The sequence below is a fragment of the Natator depressus genome, chromosome 26 (assembly GCF_965152275.1).
Source record: "Natator depressus isolate rNatDep1 chromosome 26, rNatDep2.hap1, whole genome shotgun sequence".
NCBI lineage: Eukaryota > Metazoa > Chordata > Testudines > Cheloniidae > Natator > Natator depressus.
In genome coordinates this window covers 700,746-721,849 of record NC_134259.1, presented here as the reverse complement: position 1 = coordinate 721,849, position 21,104 = coordinate 700,746, and the positions used below count along the sequence as shown (strand labels likewise).

General features: G+C 51.5%; 1 protein-coding gene across 1 annotated transcript in view; it reads right to left on the bottom strand.

The window, feature by feature from the left end:
- SFRP1 (secreted frizzled related protein 1) overlaps window positions 1-21,104 on the bottom strand; it is a 48,018-nt gene that overhangs the window by 15,186 nt on the left and 11,728 nt on the right. Inside the window, exon 2 of the mRNA XM_074940037.1 lies at window positions 19,457-19,534. Within this exon, the coding sequence (XP_074796138.1) occupies window positions 19,457-19,534 (78 nt within the window). The remainder of the gene's footprint in view (window positions 1-19,456; window positions 19,535-21,104) is intronic.

The following is a 21,104-nucleotide window of genomic DNA, read 5'->3' as shown; positions in this document are numbered from 1 at the left end:
GCCCAGCGACACTGCTTTTGCTCCTGCACTAGCCTGCACAGAGCTACCATGGGTAAGTCTACACATGCTGGGAATCACCCCACCCCACCCCAATACAGGGAGAGATCCCCTCCCCCCCTTTGCGGGATGCATGCCAGATTTCTTTGTAAGGATTAGCACAAGAAACACTCCATCCCTAAAAATCTCAGTCAGGTCCCTCTGAGGTAGGTGTTGTGCCATACGGGGAGCTCAGCTGTGACTGGCTCTTCCATCTCTAGTTAGAATCAGATTCTCTATTTACTCACCTCAGAGAGGCTGCAGCCAGTTGAACTCCTGGTGGGCCAAGAAGTAGGAGTCAAGGTGAACATGATGGCTGTGTAAAGTAACCTCCAGCACAGAAAGCCCAGGCTGCTGTGTCTAGCTATGCTGCTCCTGCTGATTCACTGAAGTCTGGCAAAATAGCCCCACGTCCTTGTAGTTCCCAGGCTCTCCTATACGGTTCTTACGCTCCAGAACCTGTCCTGGCCCTGACACTTGGGTTCCACAAATAATTCTTGGTGGAGCTGGTCAAAATTTTTCAATTAAAATTTAAAAATTTTAAAACAAAAACTGGAAAATCATTGATGACATTTTCCCAGTTTTTCCACCCTTCTAGAGCTGATGAAAATTCCAAGTACAAAACCAAACCAGGAGAATCACGTTTTCCTTTTTTATTTTTGATCCCAGCTTTAATTCTCTGGATGCTCTGGCTGAGCCTGCTGATGATGCAATGTGACAGAGGGCCCTTACCATCCCAGGGCTGGCTCCACTGGTCACGAACATTCAAACTCTGTCAGCTCCAGCAAGGCTAACTCATGTGACCTGTGACAAAACCAGCAGGGTGGGCACAGGCGAGTGACCTTGCCATCCCTCCCCAACACACGCCTCTGAATATAACACAGAGAAGGCTGAAAGGAAACTCAAAGACAAAGTAATTTTCCCCGGTGCACCTCCATACTTGTACTGCACTGAAAGCCATTGGGTCGCTGTAATAACAAGCAACTGGGGTATAAGGGACCTGTATTCCTGGCAAGCTCTGGGTACTAGAAAACACGGGGCTTAGCAGCTGGGGAAGGCAGGTAACTACCCTAGGTCTAATGCTGACAGCATGGCAAGTGCCCAGGTGAAAAGAGAGATTTGCTAACCACCAGTACGTTCTGCTAAAGCCAAGCCTACACTAGCCTACACTAAAAGACTTAGTGTCAGCTCCCAGCCACAAGCCACCAATCTACAGAAGAGTCAAGTGTACCATGGCTTACTGTGACCCTGCAGCTAAACTATTAGCCCTGTGGCATTACATGCATCTGCAGTCCCTGCCGTTGTCCAGAATGTGGAGTCAGGCACTAGGGAAAATCCTCCTCCATCTGCTGCAGTTTCCCAACGCGTGCTGGCAGGGCCCCACTCCAGCACCACTGGGGGGTGGGGGAAAGAGAGAACGGAAAAACTCGGCTTTTCCTTCAGCCTAACTGCTCCTTCCTTTAAAAACCACTCAAAGCAAGGAAACCTGCCAGGAGACACATTAGGACTGTAAGAGAAGAAGGCTGCAGGCAAGGAGCTGTCAGTCAAGGAGGAAAATAAATAGAGTGTATTGATTTTACTCCAGTTGCCACTGCAATCAGAGCCACGGGTTCAGCAGGATCCCCTCCCACCCCAGAGAAAGGGCAAGAACAATAAATAAAATCACCCAGAGAAACAGACCCAGGAATGAATCCCAGGAGGCTCCAGGATTGGCCCGGCCCGAGTGAGGAGTGAGAAGCGAAGTCTGGTCACATGTCGGGGAGCGAGATTCCTGGGAGGAGTTGTGGGAGGCCCAGGAGGGCATCCCTGCATTCCAGCCTTCATTTGTCAGTGCCCTCCGCATGATGGAGGCACACTGAAACCTAAGCAGCACTTCCCCCGAAAGTCTCTGACACGACCAGTCCTGGAGCTGGTCTGTAGCACCAGCAAACATTAAATAATCTCATGCGAGTCTCTGCTGCCTTCCAGCTCACGGCATCCCCAAGCCCTTTACAGGCACAATAACCCTGCGCTGACCAGGTCCAACCCACAGCAGTCGTTTGGCCCACCACTGACAGGCAGCCAAGCCCAGGGTGGGACATGGCAGCAGGCTAACACAACCCATGAGGTTAGCAAGGGAAGTGAAAGAGCCCTCTCTCCCAGACCCACAGCAGGAGCTGAAGGGAGGCTGCTGGCACGGCTGGATCTGTAGCCATGACTCCAGAGGCTAACACACCTGCTCCTGTGAAGGGCCCTGGATGGGCTCTCGCACCCAAAGCTCAGCATTTTACCCACTGGGGGTGAGAAGCACTGAACGGGGAAGATGACTTTATTGTTAGATTTTATCTCCCAGCTGGGGCAATGACCTGCAGTGCCGAGCCCTTTCAGGCTGGGACCAGCCCCGTTAACCAGGCACCTCTTCAGGTTGACATCCCGTCAACTGGTAGCTCTCAGGAGTTTGTGACATTCCCAGTGTATAAAATGATTGAGCTCCCGGCTGGTCTCGCCATCCCCTGGAATGAGGAGAGATGCAGGGTCCTGGTGGGGTAGGAAGAGCAGGGATGGCTGGGTGCATGGGCAGGAGTAACGGTGCCAAGACCCTGGCCAAGCGGTGGCAATAAGGGCTGAGATGCTCTCGGTTTGTGCCTTCAACACCAGAGTGCACTGTTTGGTCAATGGTGTTGACAGGAGACGCACATCTCATTTTTTGAGTCGTCCTTTTCCCCCACTTTGAACCTGGGACCCATTCTGCTGGGACAGCCACTCAGCTCCCAATGCAGTGCAAATCGCTGCTCTGTCTCTGACTCCCCTTCTGCTGCCGCCTGTACCCATAGTGCTCTCAGATCCTGCCTACCACGCAACGTCCCCCTCCTCAGAACCCACTGCTGCCTGCCCACCCCGTCCAGGAATGGCCCCACTCTGCTGACCTTGTGCTGAGCACGCTGCAAACACAGTCCCTCTCCTGGAGAGCTGACAGCCTAATAAAAGCAGAGCTCAGAACTATCAGAGCCTAGAGCTCCAGGAAAGAAGTCCCAGCTGTTGGCAGGAGCTGAGAAATGACAGTTGCAACAGGGGAGGGAGAATGGATTTTAAGGGAGACCCTTCGATTACCAAGTCTGGTTGAAGAAGCTTCCCAATGCTCCCATCTTGTCTCCTTCCAAAAACCCTGAAGGATCACCCTGAAAGCGCATTTCGGGGTTCTCCGCAGATTCCCTCTCCAGGAAGGGCCTTGTGAAGGAGACGAAAGGCAGTTTCTGGACGTTGCTAATATAACACAAATAAAAACCAGTGCTAATCTCCAGGCATCCAGCTGCCTTGAAGGGATGATCCCTCGTGGCTCCTGTGGCAATGCAAACCTCAAAGTCTCATTAATTCGCTCCAATGAATCGAGGCCTCCATTACCAAGGGTCAGAGCCCCGCTCCTTCCGTGGATGAGGGGGACGCCAACCATGGCGGCAGAGAGCCGCAGTCCTGGTCCCAGCGAGGACAGGTCTGCACAACCCATCCGCTGGCCAAGGCCACATGGGTACCTCAAGAACCGCTGGTGCTCTGGAGCCACACACCAGGACTGCTGTTCTCCTGGGCTCGTGGCAGGGGACATTTCCCCACTGATCCTCCGACAGTCTGAACCGCCCCATAGTGAATTTTCCAGGCGCTCGCAGAGTATCAGGGCTTGAGCCATGCCGTGCCAAGTACTTGGGAGTTCAGGTACTGCAACACACGCTCTGCCCCCTCCTGCAGAGCTGTGTCTCCTCCAGGGAGAACGTCCGCGTGCACTACAGCATTTCCTCTGCTTCAGAGACGGCTGCTTGCTCAGGACAGGACCCAAGAGTTCCTGGTGGGTCCTAGTCCCAGCTGTGGCACAGATGCTCTGCTGGTGACCTGCTCTGACTCAGTTTCCCCCCTGCAGAATGGAGCTGTGAGGATGATTGCAAAGAGCACTGAAGGCGTGGAAACGCTTCATGTCACCATCTCACACAAAGCGGTCACCATTGATTCATAATGGAGATTGAGACAAATGCTGCTCTGCTGCATGGAAGTCAGTGGGGTTGGCACAGGGGCAACCTGAAGGCACCATGTGGCCTTGGGACTCAGAAAGCCTCTGCTTTGATGGGAACTGCGCCTTGCCTGGCTTTGCCAATTGACAGTCTGGGGCAAAACTACTGCTCTGACTTTAAAAGTCCCACCTCCCTTTCTCGGAAGGTCTCTGCTCACTGCCCCAGCCCCTCCAGGCCCCTCTGCACACCCCTCTGCTCCCTGCAGATCTCTGAGACCTGATTTAAAAACACAGAGCCAAAATGCCCCTTGCTACTGGCACACAGTGAAAGCCAAAGCAGCGGGTCTGAGAGGCCCATATCACAGAATCATAGAATCCTAGAATATCAGGGTTGGATGGGACCTCAGGAGGTCATCTAGTCCAACCCCTTGCTCAAAGCAGGACCAATTCCCAACTAAATCATCCCAGCCAGGGCTTTGTCAAGCCTGACCTTAAAAACCTCTAAGGAAGGAGATTCCGCCACCTCCCTAGGTAACCCATTCCAGTGCTTCACCACTCTCCCAGTGAAATAGTGTTTCCTAATATCCAACCTAAACGTCCCCCACTGCAACTTGAGACCATTACTCCTCGTTCTGTCATCTGCTACCACTGAGAACAGTCTAGATCCATCCTCTTTGGAACCCCCTTTCAGGTAGTTGAAAGCAGCTATCAAATCCCCCCTCATTCTTCTCTTCTGCAGACTAAACAATCCCAGTTCCCTCAGCCTCTCCTCATAAGTCATGTGTTCCAGTCCCCTAATCATTTTTGTTGCCCTCTGCTGGAAGTTTTCCAATTTTTCCACGTCCTTCTTGTAGTGTAGGGCCCAAAACTGGACACAGTACTCCAGATGAGGCCTCACCAATGTCCAGTAGAGGGGAACGATCACATCCCTCGATCTGCTGGCAATGCCCCTACTTATACATCCCAGAATGCCATTGGCCTTCTTGGCAACAAGAGCACACTGTTGACTCATATCCAGCTTCTCGTCCACTGTCACCCCAGGTCCTTCTCTGCAGAACTGCTGCCTAGCCATTCAGTCCCTAGTCTGTAGCGGTGCATTGGATTCTTCCGTCCTAAGTGCAGGACTCTGCACTTGTCTTTGTTGAACCTCATCAGATTTCTTTTGGCCCAATCCTCTAATTTGTCTAGGGCCCTCTGTATCCTATCCCTACCCTCCAGCGTATCTACCTCTCCTCCCAATTTAGTGTCATCTGCAAACTTGCTGAGGGTGCAATCCACACCATCCTCCAGATCATTAAGGAAGATACTGAACAAAACCGGCCCCAGGACCGACCCTTGGGGCACTCCGCTCGATACCGGCTGCCAACTAGACATGGAGCCATTGATCACTACCCGTTGAGCCCGACAATCTAGCCAGCTTTCTATCCACCTTATAGTCCATTCATCCAGCCCACACTTCTTTAACTTGCTGGCAAGAATACTGTGGGAGACCGTGTCAAAAGCTTTGCTAAAGTCAAGGAACAACATGTCCACTGCTTTCCCCTCATCCACAGAGCCAGTTATCTCGTCATAGAAGGCAATTAGATTAGTCAGGCATGACTTGCCCTTGGTGAATCCATGCTGACTGTTCCTGATCACTTTCCTCTCCTCTAAGTGCTTCAGAACTGATTCCTTGAGGACATGCTCCATGATTTTTCCAGGGACTGAGGTGAGGCTGACTGGCCTATAGTTCCCAGGATCCTCCTTCTTCCCTTTTTTAAAGATGGGCACTACATAAGCCTTTTTCCAGTCGTCCGGGACCTCCCCCGATTGCCATGAGTTTTCAAAGATAATGGCCAATGGCTCTGCAATCACATCCGCCAACTCCTTTGGCACTCTCGGATGCAGTGCATCCAGCCCCATGGACTTGTGTTCATCCAGCTTTTCTAAATCCCGAACCACTTCTTTCTCCACAGAGGGTTGGTTACCTCCTCCCCATGCTGTGCTGCCCAGTGCAGCAGTCTGGGAGTTGACCTTGTTCGTGAAGACAGAGGCAAAAAAAGCATTGAATACATAAGCTTTTTCCACATCCTCTGTCACTAGGTTGCCTCCGTCATTCAGTAAGGGGCCCACACTTTCCTTGACTTTCTTCTTGTTGCTAACATACCTGAAGAAACCCTTCTTGTTACTCTTAACATCTCTTGCTAGCTGCAACTCCAGGTGTGATTTGGCCTTCCTGATTTCACTCCTGCATGCCCGAGCAATATTTTTATACTCTTCCCTGGTCATTTGTCCAATCTTCCACTTCTTGTAAGCTTCCTTTTCGTGTTTAAGATCAGCAGGGATTTCACTGTTAAGCCAAGCTGGTCGCCTGCCATATTTACTATTCTTTCTACACATCGGGATGGTTTGTCCCTATAACCTCAATAAGGATTCTTGAAAACACAGCCAGCTCTCCTGGACTCCTTTCCCCCTCATGTTATTCTCCCAGGGGATCCTGCCCATCAGTTCCCGGAGGGAGTCAAAGTCTGCTTTTCTGAAGTCCAGGGTCCGTATTCTGCTGCTCTCCTTTCTTCCCTGTGTCAGGATCCTGAACTCGACCATCTCATGGTCACTGCCTCCCAGGTTCCCATCGCCTTTTCCTTCCCCTACTAATTCTTCCCGGTTTGTGAGCAGCAGGTCAAGAAGAGCTCTGCCCCTAGTTGGTTCCTCCAGCACTTGCACCAGGAAATTGTCCCCTACACTTTCCAAAAACTTCCTGTATTGTCTGTGCACCGCTGTATTGCTCTCCCAGCAGATATCAGGGTGACTGAAGTCTCCCATGAGAACCAGGGCCTGCGATCTAGTAACTTCCATTAGTTGCTGGAAGAAAGCCTCGTCCACTTCATCCCCCTGGTCCGGTGGTCTATAGCAGACTCCCACCATGACATCACCCTTGTTGCTCACCCTTCTAAACTTAATCCAGAGACACTCAGGTTTTTCTGCAGTTTCATACCGGAGCTCTGAGCAGTCATACTGCTCCCTTACATACAGTGCAACTCCCTCACCTTTTCTGCCCCGCCTGTCCTTCCTGAACAGTTTATATCCATCCATGACAGTACTCCAGTCATGTGAGTTATCCCACATCAGACTGAGGCTCTCTCTAAAGCACAAAGAAACGTCTTTAACACTGGCAAGTGCATTCTCCAGCCTTGTTACCAGCCAGTAAGCAATCCTCCAAACGTCACCCCCGCGTGAGCTAGTGAACCTGTGCTCATATTACACAGGGATCTCAGAGATCCCACACAGAGGGTTCACCCCACGGCAGATACAGCAGTGCCAGCCCCAGTTCTGCCAACTGCCTTCCAAAAACACAGGCCTTGGACCAAGCACAGCGCTCGAGCCATGAACATCTAACTGCAGCTGCACCCACACGAGGCCTGTGTGTGGAAGCGCACAGGGCAGGAGCCTGCTGGACCTGGGGCGTATCATCCCAACACACCCCAGTTACACTGGGGCTGCCTGGCTTGCTCCCCGCACTGCTCAGGGAGAGGGGAATGAATCACAAAGAAGCGTCTATTGCAGCCCGGGACCCAGGAGCTTGTCAGAAGCGACTGGGAGTCAGGGAAGATAAGCCTGGATCAGAGATTCACCCCTGCCAGGAGTGAACTATTCCCCCTCTTCCAACCTCACTCCCCTCAGACAGCTCTGGAGTGAACATCAGCTTGGTCCCTGAGAAGTGGCTAGCCAGGGCATGGCTCTCTGGCTCTGCTCCTTGGCGGGTTGTGCTTCTCCCCTTGGATATGGGGGAGAAGTGTCACTCCATGACAGGGTCCCGCTCCCCTTCCCGCAATGGAAGAGTGAGGACAGCACAATCCCAACCACAAGCATCTGTTAACACATCAGTGTTCACGTGACACCTGTTTGCAGAGCTGGCCTTCCTTTGCAGGCACAGACTGTAACATTAGCCGCCGTTCCCACACACAGAACACCCCAGTCCCATGCCATGATCCCACTAAACTGCCACCTTGAGGAGTTACAACCGTCCCTTTGTCCTTCACACGATTGCTGCGGTTAGGACCACATGCCCTTAGCAGGTGGTCGGGGGAAAGCACCTGACGAGGTGCAGTGCCTGCTGCTGAGGCAAGGCTGATCCCATGGGCCACTTTCAACAATCTCAACCTTGAAGGTGGTTGTTAAAGCTGGGTGCAGCTGCATAACTGAGATGTTACCCTTGCACAGAGAAACTGCGAGCTGCCTGGGGCAGGGCCAGGTATTCCGTAGTTCAGGGTTTGTCACAATGGGGCCTTGACCCCTGAGATGGGTCTTTCGATGCTACCGTAATAACAACAATAATCATCACAGGTGTTAAGGAAACAAAGTCCCACGTGCATTACAAGGGCTGGAAGAACCATTCAAAGCCCCATTTCTTCCCAGCAGCACTGATGTTACGAGAAAGGGCATTAGGAAAAGCAGCTCCTCTAGCCTCAACTTAGCTGTGCATGGCCCTGCCTTTGACCTTGGGATTCCCAACAGGTGCCGGGCTTTGCAGCCAGGTGTCACAGACAGGCTGAGTTGCGAATGTTCTCCTTTATCTTCCCACTCCTATGAACCATGCCAGGCCCTACCTTTCAGAACTCCTTCCAGGCTCGACTCCTAGACCCAACGACTCTCCTCTTCGGAGAGTTGTGAAGTATTTTGCCGGTTATTTCACCATTATAAGAAGGTGAGGAGGGGAGAGCTGTTCTGGCAGAGCGTTTGCCATCATAGCTGGAAATGTGTGAGCACCACTTTCACACCACCCAGCTGCTGTGGAAACCTCACCCGCCATCAGCCTTCTGGTTACATAGGGAAATGCTTCCTATTCATAACAAGGGAAAAAAATCACATTTTGCAGTGAAGCTATTCAGTTCATTGGGTTCATCAGGGGTTCATCGCTCAAGGCTGTGTGAAAATAGACCCCAAAGTGCCAACAGAAAGCTCTCTGGGCAGCCCCTGGGAAAGTACAGGGGGCTGTGACCCCATCAGACATCAGAAGTGTAGCAAGGTCTGGCTGCACCAGAACTCAGAGGAGAAGCCTCCAGGGAACCATCGGCTCTCCAGGAAGTGGCGCTTCCCAGTGAGTCAGTGCTGGTGTTAGGGGGCTGCTGGAGGTGCCGTCTTCCACATGAAATGCAACACTGGGCTCCTCACCACTTGTGCTCATAAAAGATCCCCCTAGCACTTTTTCCAGGCCTCAGCGTGTGAACCCCAATGTCCTGACTCCCCAACATTCCTCCTGTGGTTTCAAATGGATACAGCGTTCTTCACTCCATGTCCTAATTAGCTGCATAGTGTTGCTGTGTGCTGTTAAACTGCTGCTGCCTCCCACCCCAGACATGACTGCATTTCAGCAGGGGGTGAGACAATTCTTAAGCCTAGTCTGTAAATGCCATGGGGATGCAGGCAAAGCTTTAGAAGTGTAAACTAGAATTACAGGAATGAATGGGAAAAGGCTGCAGAGAGCAGAGAGGTGTGGTGGACCCAGTGACAGCTGCCCTTTATAGCAAGTTTTAGTTTAAACATTTATTGTATGTGTCTGGCTTTGACAGAGAATCTGTAACCTGCCAGTTACCAGTGTTTACCTTGGTGGAAATTCACGAGAAATCTCAATCTGAACAGCTTAGAGTTTATTTTAGTGCCAGATAAACAGTTCTGCTTGATAAATCACCCATGTGACAGTACCCCTCAAAGACTAAACAAAGATCTCAAGCACAATCCAGAGCTCTTTGAGGAACTTTCCAAAAGCTAATGCATCCTTAATTGGTTGCTCTTAACAGGTTGGAGCAGATGCCCAGGGCAGGATCTGAAATGTGCTGACACTCCTCCTGTCACTTTCCTCTCTGTTAAGGCCACAGGTAAGATTTACTGTTTCTAAATGGTGCTGCTTGCCAAGGGTGCTAAAGGTGTTAGCTAAATACCAGGAACATCTGTGGGGAGAGAGGAAATGAACTTACACAGTTCCAGGGATGGAGAGGACGAGAATCAAGAACATTAGAGCCATTCACTGAAAAAATGACTTGTCCTCCAAAGTCTTTCTTGTAGGTGAACGGGAGAGACCTCTCTGAACAGCTAAGCAGATGCCTTACCTATGGTTGGGCTAAAAAGAAAGGGCTGGATAGATGAAGAAAGACACTGCAGACAGATGTGATGGTGCGATTGGGGCTCTAGGCACTTCTGAAAGTTCCCAGCTTTTCCTCTGGAGAGGAAATTGGTAACAGGCTCATGCGCTGTTTGAAACTGTGCAGCTAAAGCAGGAGCAGCAAGATGCTAGGACATCTCCTCCTGGTGCCATGGGAAGTATTGAAGCCAATTGTCTCCGTGCAAATCAGAATCCTGCCTCTGTGTCACCTTCACTTGCCTGGCAAGTCTTTAGTGACACCTGTGACAAAGTTCCTCCTCTACCTTGCTGGGTCTTGGACTTATCAGCGGATTTGCTCGCCTTGGAGCTTCACGGCAGCCCTCAGCTTGGCCGTTTTTCTGAACCCACAGTCCAGGTCGACTCCTCCTGTGTCTGACCAGGAGTTGGGAGGATTTGGGGGGAACCGGGGCCTGCCCTCTACTCCGGGTTCCAGCCCAGGGCCCTGTGGAATGCAGCTGTCTAGAGTGCCTCCTGGCACAGCTGTGCGACAGCTACAACTCCCTGGGCTACTTCCCCATGGCCTCCTCCCAACACCTTCTTTATCCTCACCATAGGACCTTCTTCCTGGTGTCTGATAATGCTTGTACTCCTCAGTCCTCCAACAGTCCACGTTCTCACTCTCAGCTCCTAGTGCCTCTTGCTCCCAGCTCCTCACACGTACACCACAAACTGAAATGAGCTCCTTTTTGAAACCCAGGTGCCATGATTAGCCTGCCTTAATTGATTCTAGCAGCTTCTCAATTGGCTGCAGGTGTTCTAATCAGCCTGTCTGTCTTAATTGTCTCCAAAAGGTTCCTGGTTGTTCTGGAACCTTCCCTGTTACCTTACCCAGGGAAAAGGGACCTACTTAACCTGGGGCTAATATATCTGCCTTCTATTACTCTCCTGTAGCCATCTGGCCCGACCCTGTCACACACCAAAAAGATTTTTATAAAAGTATAACACGGTAACCCAGGTCCTTGCACAAAGCCTGGCTGGGTAGTCTGCTATCCCATGACCAACCACTGCAAGCTCCCTCGTCATTACAAGTAAATGACATAGACAAAAGACATTCGTTGGTCAAAACAAGGACAAGCCATGAAGTGAATGGCAGGATGGATAAAGACGACTGGTGAATTAGCTTCACCTGCTGCTGACCCTCTTTCATGCAAGAGTGGCCAGAGTTGAGCCAGAGGTCCGATGCCCAGATCTCCCTGCCACATGAACAAGGGAGCAAGACACGAAAGGTTCACGCCCCCTCCAGCTATGGCATGAAGTCTTGGCAGGTGTTCACAGAATTCCATCCTGCCCCACTTCCCACTCCCCAGTATGAATGGAACACGCTGCCCACCAGCACATTTGCAGCTACCTTGAATTAACTAAGTCGTTAAGTGTCTCTTATTCCCACCCTCCTGACTGGGCAGATTTGGAAGCAGCATTATTAACCCTCCTCAGGACTTCCACCTAACGGAGAGAAGAAAACACAGCAGCAGGAGCTGGAACATGAACTACAGCTGCATGAACCGTGAATCTGTCCCCAGAAGAACAGCAGTGAAAACGGACATGGTCACGAAAGGATATAAAAAACCCGGCCACCTTCCCATTGTCACTGAGATTCACCAGCTGCCGGGCAGGACCAGGAAACTCATCCACAACAGACACCAGTCATGTGCTGATCAGCTTATTGGAACCTTTCCTAGACTTGGGAGAGCATTTTGTTTTCAAATAGAAACAGTTTCTGGGACAGCCAGGGGAAAGAGGCTTTGGGAAAAGAGAGGAGTGGGTTGCACTTCAGACCTGCAACAGTTTCAGCGCTTGTTTAAAAAATACAGATACACCTCAGAGTCATGCTGGTTTGGGAAACAAAGACTGACTTCTAGGTGACTTGGAATGGCTGAAAGAATTGTCCAACCCAGGCTTGGGAGAGAAAAATCTACCAATGACAACATGGGGAAATACACTAGTATCTGGTGCCAGATGGATGCATTCACGCCGTTATGATGTAACAGAGCTCCTGTGTGATGTCATTGCTAAAACAACTTTCTTTCAGATTACATTTGCGACCAGTACACACTAACCCTATGCCTCTTTCCTGTATCTGGGACTAACAAAGAAGTTGAAAGTATGCTGCAGTAGTTTGGTGTTGTCATGATGTTTGTTTTATTCATTTAAATATCTCGCTCATTGCATTGGTTTGATTTTGCATTTTTCTTGAAAAATTAATAAAAAACATTATTTTTTAAAAATGGCCAGACATGGCACATGTATTTCCATAATAGTCCAGTCTATGAAAAGTTCAGGCCAAATAAAATGAGTCCCAGAGACTACATTATCCTGCAGCCACACACACTGCGGTGGGTTTTCAGATCTGGTTATTGAACTCCAAATGGTCTGGGACCCTGAGGACACCAGGAATTCAAGATCTGTCAAATCACAGTAAAACTTCAGGATCTTACAGTGATCTGAAGATGCCGTAACTCTGGTTCTGAGCATATGAATTTTTATAATTATATTTCAATTGATATGCATATGCAGGCATTGCCAATGGGCAATGGACTCTAGGTAGATTTTAGCAGTGCTGGCACATACCACTAACCCCAGGGTTCTAGATCTACATTGTTTGAGGGGGACTCCCCCCACCTTCCACTCCCAAGTGATTTATATATTTTATACCCCAGAATAATATCTGAGTAGAGCCAATAGGAATATTCCTGAGAGCTGCTGGTTGGGGCACGAGCCCTCTGGCAGCATCTAAGAGTCTGCCTACACTGCAGTTAGACCCCCGCAGCTCATGGCAGGCTCATGGGGCTCTGGCCAAAGGACTGTTTAACTGCAGTGTAGACGACTGGGCTCTGGTTGCAGTCTGAACTTTTGGACCCTCCCACCTCGCAGGGTCCTAGAGCCTGTTCTAAGTTTAACCCAACTGCTTCATCTCCCCACAAACACTACGAGACCTGAGGGGAGGCAGCTACATGGGCAGCCTGGCCCAGGAAATTGTCTCCAAAGGAGTATTTCCGCCCCATGGACTCTGTTGCAACAGAGTTTCTCAATAATCAGACTGCCATATGGGTTAGTTAATGTCCTGGGCTGCTCCACTAAGGGCCTGAATACTTCTGGTTTGGCCACCCTGGTGTGTTGTGTAACCGTCCCAGCATTTGGGAAGAATATTCAGAACAAGACACTGATGACAAGCGTGTGGTTAAATGTTTATTTCCCTTCCCACTGTTTGCCCGCTATGGAGATGCCATAATGGCTCATTCCTCACATTCCAGTCTCTGTGGATGTAAGGTGCATTGCAGGGACTTCCAGGAAAAATGAGAAACAGTTGTTCTGAGCCTGCCAGCCCGACTTCAGGGGAACAGCTCTTCCTCCCAGGTTTATTTATTTTTGCTCTGAGCGAAGTGGGTTTCTAGATGCTACACTTCCCCTTTAAGTGCACCTACTCTGGTGCCAAGGCATTGCTTGTAGCTGTTCCCTGCACTCAAACATGAAGTACAGATTGGCGTTCTGGGTTTACTAGCAATTGCTTGGAAGTTTCTTTGCTGACTCACTACCCATGGGGCTCAGCAGGCATGGACCCCTCCTCTCTTCTGGCAAAGCCATAGCTAGGTCTAACAAAATACCATGGCATTTGCTTTGGTCCCAAGTGCAGTCTGCCCCTTTCCAAACACAGACTAAGCAAGAGCAAAGACTGGGTGTGCAATGTAGTGCTGGCTCCAATTGCTGCAGTCAACTCAGCGGCTGAGTTGCAAAGTCCAGAAGTGCACCTGAGCCGCAATATAAAGAGCGGGCATGATCAGTGTAGGAAATAGGATTGCTAAAAGACAAGGGAGACGTCTAACAGCAAAGAAAAGCCTCTGTTTATAGACAGAGCAAACCAGACAGCAGGCAGCAAGTGCTGCTGTCTGAGATCAAGCCCAGCAATGAGGAGAAGCTGCATCTGAGACTCGATGGGAGAAGGATGTGACACACCTCTGGGAAAGCTCTATCACCATGTAATGCTAGAGAGGCCAAAAGGGAATTGCTGAACAGTGGGAGAAGATAGACGGAGTCGACAGTCCAGTGCAGAGACATGATCTTATGGAAAACAGGAATGACATTTTCCATTCCTCTCCTGGAATAAGCAAAATTATAGACGTCGGTGTTCAGCTGCTAATGATCATGTAGCCTGATTTCTAGGAACACAGAAATCTCCAGACCAGATCAGACCAGGGCCCCATCTAGCCTGGTATCCTGTCCCTGGCAGTAGCTGGTACCAGCTGCTCCAAAGCAAGGTGCAAGAACCCTGCAGTGTGGGAGTGATGGGCTAACCTGCCCCCAGGAAGTTTCCTCCCTACCCCCAATAGCTAGAGAATGGTGCCTGCCCTACAGCAGGAGAGTTTGTATCCCTTCCCAAAATTTGTTCAATATTTACTGCAACAGCTCTAGATATTAGTTTCACCTGTATGAATGTAAATCCCTTTTTGAATGCTGTTAAACTCTTGGCCTCAATAATATCTTGTGGCAGTGAGTTCCACCAGATAACTGCGAGTGTGAAAAAATATTTCCTCTGATCAGTTTGGAATTAGCCTCCTTTCCATTTCCTGGTTCCAGTGCTTTGAGACAGGGACAAGAGACAATCCCCAGCAGCCTTCTCTGTCCCATTATTTATTTTGAATACTTTAACCATGTCCCCCCTTATTCATCTCTCTCTACAGTAATCAATAGTCTCAACATGAAAGTCAGACAAAGCCCTGGCTGGGATGATTTAGTTGGGGATTGGTCCTGCTTTGAGCAGGGGATTGGACTAGATGACCTCCTGAGGTCCCTTCCAACCCTGATATTCTATGATTCAGGAGACTGAGAGGAGACCCGTGCAACGGGGCAGAACTCAAACTGCCTTCTCTCCCCTGAACATTTCTAAAGACAGCAGGCTGGCTGCCATATTGAATTCAAACTCCACTTTGGCTTCCCCATCTGTTACTTGATCTGGTCTGAAGCATATGCATTCCTGGGAAACAATTACATAGGTTTTCCTGTCTGTTTTTCCCTGTTGGAAAAAATCTGCCTTGAACTTGGGACATTTGGCCAATCAAACCTGCGGAGAGTCACGCATTCATTGCCAGCAGAAAGGATAATGAGGCCTGCATGCTGAGCAGGTTTGGGATTGCATAGCACCCTTTGGCACAAATGCTAATCCCTGAGGAATGCACACCTTGTTCATAAGGCCTTTAAGAACCTTCCAGGAAAGTTACGTTTACCAGCAAGGATGTCAAAAACAGTTAATGCTGGTTTGATCTGAGAAAACTAATATTTTTCCCTACACTATTTTTCATTAAGTTCTGTTTAGCTATGATTGTCTGCCTCACATCCTAAGCCACCAGCTCTGCATTCTTTTCCTCATTGCTCAACACTAGCAACATAAGGGCTTATTTTTGCTTTCCATAGCTGCAAAAGTGGCACATGGGTTTGGCAGACGAACGCAGAGTTGATAAAAGGAAGCCAGCAGAACAGGCCACCATTGGGGATTTTCACTCGCTCATTGCTGCAAGTTTGTGTCTTGTCCACAAAAGCAAGAATCAAAGCTGGAATGTGACACTTTGAAGTAGATAATGGAGTGAACCAAATTCATTGCACAGCCACGCCTGAACAGCCACTCAGGACAGGCCTCCCTCTTCATCTCCCACCCCAAGCCTACCACAAGCCTTCAGGAGGCTCAGAAAGTCTGGTGTGGTATTCCTCCTTCCTGCTCCAAAAGGGGCAGGGGGGAGCAGCACAGCACAGCCTTCTCAGCTAGTGTCCTCTGCCTAGATATCCGAGCACGAGGAGGCCTTGCAAGTCCTGAAGAGCAGTCTGGCAGGCCAAAAGGAGCTCAGAGAAGCATCCAAACTTTTGGGTGCATCTGGATGACTCTGAAGTTCTAAGCCAGGCTGTCACCCTGCAGCCCCACGCCCCATGGGAGCCCCCGGGCAGATGTGCTAGGCAATGCAAGGAGTCATGGGACAAGGCAACGTAGTTCCCCTGACCCTGCTCACACTTTCCTGCACTGCACTAGCCATGTGGCACACACTTGCCTTGTGGGCTTTAGGCTGCATATTGTGGGACCAGCTAGCAACAGACTCTAGACTCTTCACAGACTCTAAGGTGAGAAAGGACCAATATGATCATCTAGTTTGACCTCTTGCAGCACACAGACTCACCCAGGAAAGCTGAAGCCCTATCAACATCACAGCTCAGCCAGTTGGAGTTACAGCCACATTCAAGAAACCCCCATTTGAGTCCAAACCTTCACACACACACCCCCATTCAACAATGGGGACACCTGCCCTAGGACTTTTGGACGATGTCTTAAAGCAATAGTTTAAAGTACCCAGCATTCTGGCTTACCAGGTGCCAGGGTGGGGCAGGGTGTCTCCTGGGGTGTTATTCATTTGAGGACCAGAGGAGAAAGGCAGAGTGACCCACTGAGTGGAGCCATAGGGAGATCTCTCTCTCTCTCTCAGGCAGGGGCAATGCTGATTGACAGCTTCCTCTTTTTACCGAATGAGGAGGAATTATCACAAAGACAGTGGCCTGGGAGGATCTTTGGAAAGGCTGTGGTTCCTCTGCTCTGCGCTGGCTCCATAGAACTGTCCATCTCAGCGCTGACCGGGATTGTGCCTGGACACCCCTGCTCCCCGGCGCTGGTGAATGGCCGGCCAATCAGGATAACTGACTGGCTGAACCTTCCTGACCTCTGGCTCCAAGCAGAGACGGGGGCTCTGTGAGCAATAGAGTAGCTATTGTAAACACACAGGCTGCCCCATGGGGCTGCAGGAGGAGGGGGCGAGGGGGCTGAAGTCTGGATGGCTCCCGCAATTGGCAGAGGACGGTGGCCAGGGCAGTTTGGAGGGGAAATGCTGCATTTTACATGAAAATGGAGTAACTGAGGACACTGGCTGGCTCTACGATGTGTCAGCAGCACCAGCCTGTCCCACATCAGCCAGGGAGCTCAGAGCATTCACTTCAACCAGTCCTGGACTCATCGGCCACCTGACGGGCACACCTGAGCCCCTGAAGCTCTAGACTGGCCAGCAGGGGTGCAGCCCAGCACAGACGATGTCCCCGAACCAACCACTTTGCTGACAGCCTGGCTCTGTCCCCTCCACTTCAGCCGGACCAAGCTGGCCTCCTCTCTGCAATGGCCAGGGAATCCTGCTAGAAATCCTGCAGACTCCTCCCCGTCTCACACATGGCCAGGGAAACCTGCTAGAAGTTTACTCTGTAAGAATCACTGGTGACTGGGAGGCATCTGGAGGGAGTTTCCTTCCCACGTGGGTCAAAAATGCTCCTGCTTGAACAGTGAGCAGTGCCAGAGCTCCAGCAGAGAGTGGGCGCTGGGCCCCTTCTTTGCAGAGCAGCTCAGCCCAGCTGGGAGGCTGCATCTCTCTGCGTGGGGAATACACTCTTCCCTTCTCCTCCAGCCGAGGCTGCAGGTGCAAGACTCCTGGGATGTCACTCACAGTTACTAATCTTACTTACGCTCTAGGCAGAGAGCCAGCTCAGCTCGGCTGCAGCCTTCCCCAAGGCAGACCACAGGCTGACTGGCCAGGACACAAATTCCCCACACGGATGGCTTTAGAGCCAGAGACACTGTCAAAACACAAATGTGCTAAGGCTCCGGGGAAGACACGTTAACCCTGGAGCGCCGAACAATCTTTACAGCAACCACCGAGCCCCCTCCGCGCCCTGTGACCGACACAGACACTAGGCGATGTCTCCTACAGTGCTGAGTTAACAGGGTGAGGAGGCGTTATTCAGGAGGGGCTGCCCCATTTCTGCACAGGGGACCCGCCTGCGCTAGAGGCAAGGCCATGAAATGCCCCAAGCAGGGTCTAGCAGGGATGCACGGCCTCCCAAGGAGAGCCCCCAGAGAAAGAGATAGGCGAAGAGTAGGGCCTTCAGGCACGGGCGGTGGGGAGGCTGTTGGGTGAAGGAGTAGAACTGGAGCCAGGCCATTGCAGCTCTGGAGAGACAAGGGAAGAAGTAATCTGGGTGAGGTGGGTGATGGCTGGGGTTTGCAGAGTGGGACAGGGAACAATAAGTGACTTCTGGCTGTCAGAGACCTTATCAAGTCCTGTGAAATCACAATAGCCAGGTCAGAGAGATTGCGAGACCCCCTGCTGTCCTTGCCTCCGCTCCAGGCGGGCAGGCCCCGGGACTGCATGTAATTGTGCGGAGTGGAGGACTCTGCAGAAAAAAAGTCTTGGTTTTGGATGAATAACCACAGGGCCCGCTGTGTAAGGCGGAGAAGGGCAAAGCACCACAGGGGAAACCGAGTTCTCTCCCCCCCGAACAGGAGTGGGAGAGTTTCCCCCTCCACAATCCCAGCCCCAAAACTCAGCTGCACGTGGGCCCAGGTTAGCAAAGCCAGGCAGGATCCACGATCTGGGAATGCGCCCCTTCCACTTCCCACTGCCGCCACCTCCCCAGCTTCCCTGTGTGGCTAAGTCTGAGTCACTCAAACTCCAGGGCCCAGCTGTGTCCCGGCTGTAAGCACCCGAGCTTTTTATCCCTCACTGCCTGCCCTCCCGTTAGCCTCCTGATCTCTCCGCTCCCCTCTCCCGGCCTCCCACAGCACAACAGTGACATCTAGGGGCACGTCCATTTCCTAGAGAGAAACCTGCCACCCAAGTGCCTCAGGGAGGCCCGGCTGGGGTGACATTGCAGCTTCCTGGGCCTCGCGGGGAGGCACCCCAGGGGGCCAATCCCCCACTGCCCTGCTACTTGAGTGGCCATGCTCCCCACTGCCAACTTGGGGTGCCATTCCGCTGCTCCAGGCCAGTAGCCCTGGGCACTGGGGTAGACGATGACATGGGCAAAGGACACGTACAGGGTCAGGCCCTGCTCCTGGGTGCGATTAGCTCTCTTCTGCACAGCTCAGAGGGAGCAGTCCCAGACTCGGCTCCATGCAGCTCCAGCACCAAAGACACTTTGTGGGCAGTGCACTTCCAGTCTGATAACGAGACTCAGCGGAACAGCCATGGCCGCCCCAGGGGAACTTCCAGCCGGGCTCCTGCTGGCTCAGCAGGGTGGATCCGCATTAGTTTTTGATGCAAGCACCAGAAAGAAAAGGCAAAGCATGATGGCCCTGCAGCAGCCATGCAGTGCTCCCAGCATGCTAGGAGGGAGCTGCTCCTCCTTCATCGAATTTACTGCACCATGGCAATTCCTAACCAAGACAGGAAACTGTCAGTAATTAGCTGAGCAGCCCAAGGAGAGGGGGCTCGGCATGATATCGAGTTTCTCCTCCCTCGTGTAAATGAAACTCTGAAAAGGGAGAAGAGGAGGCCGGAATGTTTCCTTACCGAATTCACTGGCACACAGGTGTTCAATGATGGCGTCCGACTTCATCTCGTTGTCACAGGGGGGACACACAGCCGTTCCTAGCCAGGGAGGAGAGATGGGATCAGTACAGAGCACACTCAAACTGGAGAGATTTGGTGCCAAACTGGTTACGTTCTTAGACCAGTTCCCACCAGGGCTACCCTCCCACAAGGCATTCTCTATGCATCCCATGACGTGCTGGACCAATGGCCCAGCCTTGGGGAGGATCTGAGGCCTGGGAAACATTTTGCCACCTGAAGCCCATGGGAAGGCCTAAAGGAGCCGCTTTCAGATGGATGAGGAGCCTGGCTTGGTGTGCAGGTAAAGGGCTGGTCTACATTTAAAACACCACAGCGCAGACACTATGTATGCCGACAGGAGGGGTTCTCCCACCCCGGAAGAATTCTTCTGGCTCCTCCCAAGTGCTACACAGGGACTTAGGTTGGCTTACCTACATTGTTCCAGGGTGTGGATTTTTCACGCTCCTGAACAACGTAGCTAATTTTCTAGTCTAGACCAGACCTAAGGAACTCTGCTGAAACAGGTTCCCAGAGCCCTGGCCGGGAACTTTCTGTGGTGAAGTGGGGCTTACAGCTACAGCCTCCTACAGACAGGAGTTCTCTGCACCAACTTCCTTCTGCAGTTCCCACCTCCCTGTACAATGGAGCTGAAAGCTAAAGGCTGCCGGCTGGGATTGAGTGCCACAAGTCACTGCTCAGCGAATGGGCCAGACCTGCCACTCTTGTGGCTGACTGGTGAAATCCTGCCTGGTAAGAACAGAAGCTATGGAACCGGAAATGTATGGAGTTATTCCATCTACATTAATACCACCTTTTTGGTGGCCCAACTTGGGACGTAAAGGGTTACCCAAACTTGTAGAAAGCTTGTTACCCAGTCAGAGGTTTGGTTTTAGATTTAAAGGATGGAGGGGAGGAAATTATTCGACTGAGATGTGGCTTTTACCTGTTACTGGTCCTATTGCAGTGGTGCTACTTTCCACACGCTTTGAGGAGAAATTCCTCAGGGTGACTCAGCTCACTCCCCTCCCTCCCTGAGCAAACAAAACCCTTTCACCGCTAGCGTGAGTGTGTGCTGGGGGTCTGTGTGTCACACAATATCTCTGTGAGTCAGGAAGGTTTTAGCACCGTGTCACCTGCTGAGCATGTCCCCTCTGAGCATGTGTCAGGAATTCCCACCAAGTACAGGCGAGCTTGTTTATTTGAGAAGTGGAGGGAAGCACGGGACCCATTGTTTCTCCTTTTGCACCGCACTCACACCGTCCCTCCTTGTTATGAGCCACGCTCTGGGCTGCACTGGTGCTTCTCTGCCCCTCCCCACTCCCAAGCCCCACGGCTGTGCTCTTGAGAAACTAGTCTCTGCTCCTGCTCCTAAAGGTCTGACTGCACTTGGGGTTCTCTGCTGCAGCAGGGGCACAAGGCCCTCCCCGGGGTGGCCTAAGAGCGATACGGTGCACCCAGCCAAGACACGCACAGAACAGTGGCCTGGCTTTGAGCTGCTGGGCCAGGTGAGGAGCCGGCCGGGGAAGGCTGCTGCCAAACTGGCAGGGAGAAGCTGTTCTGGGCCAGACCCTAAGCAGCGTCACTCCATATTGCCTCCAACGCTTCCAAT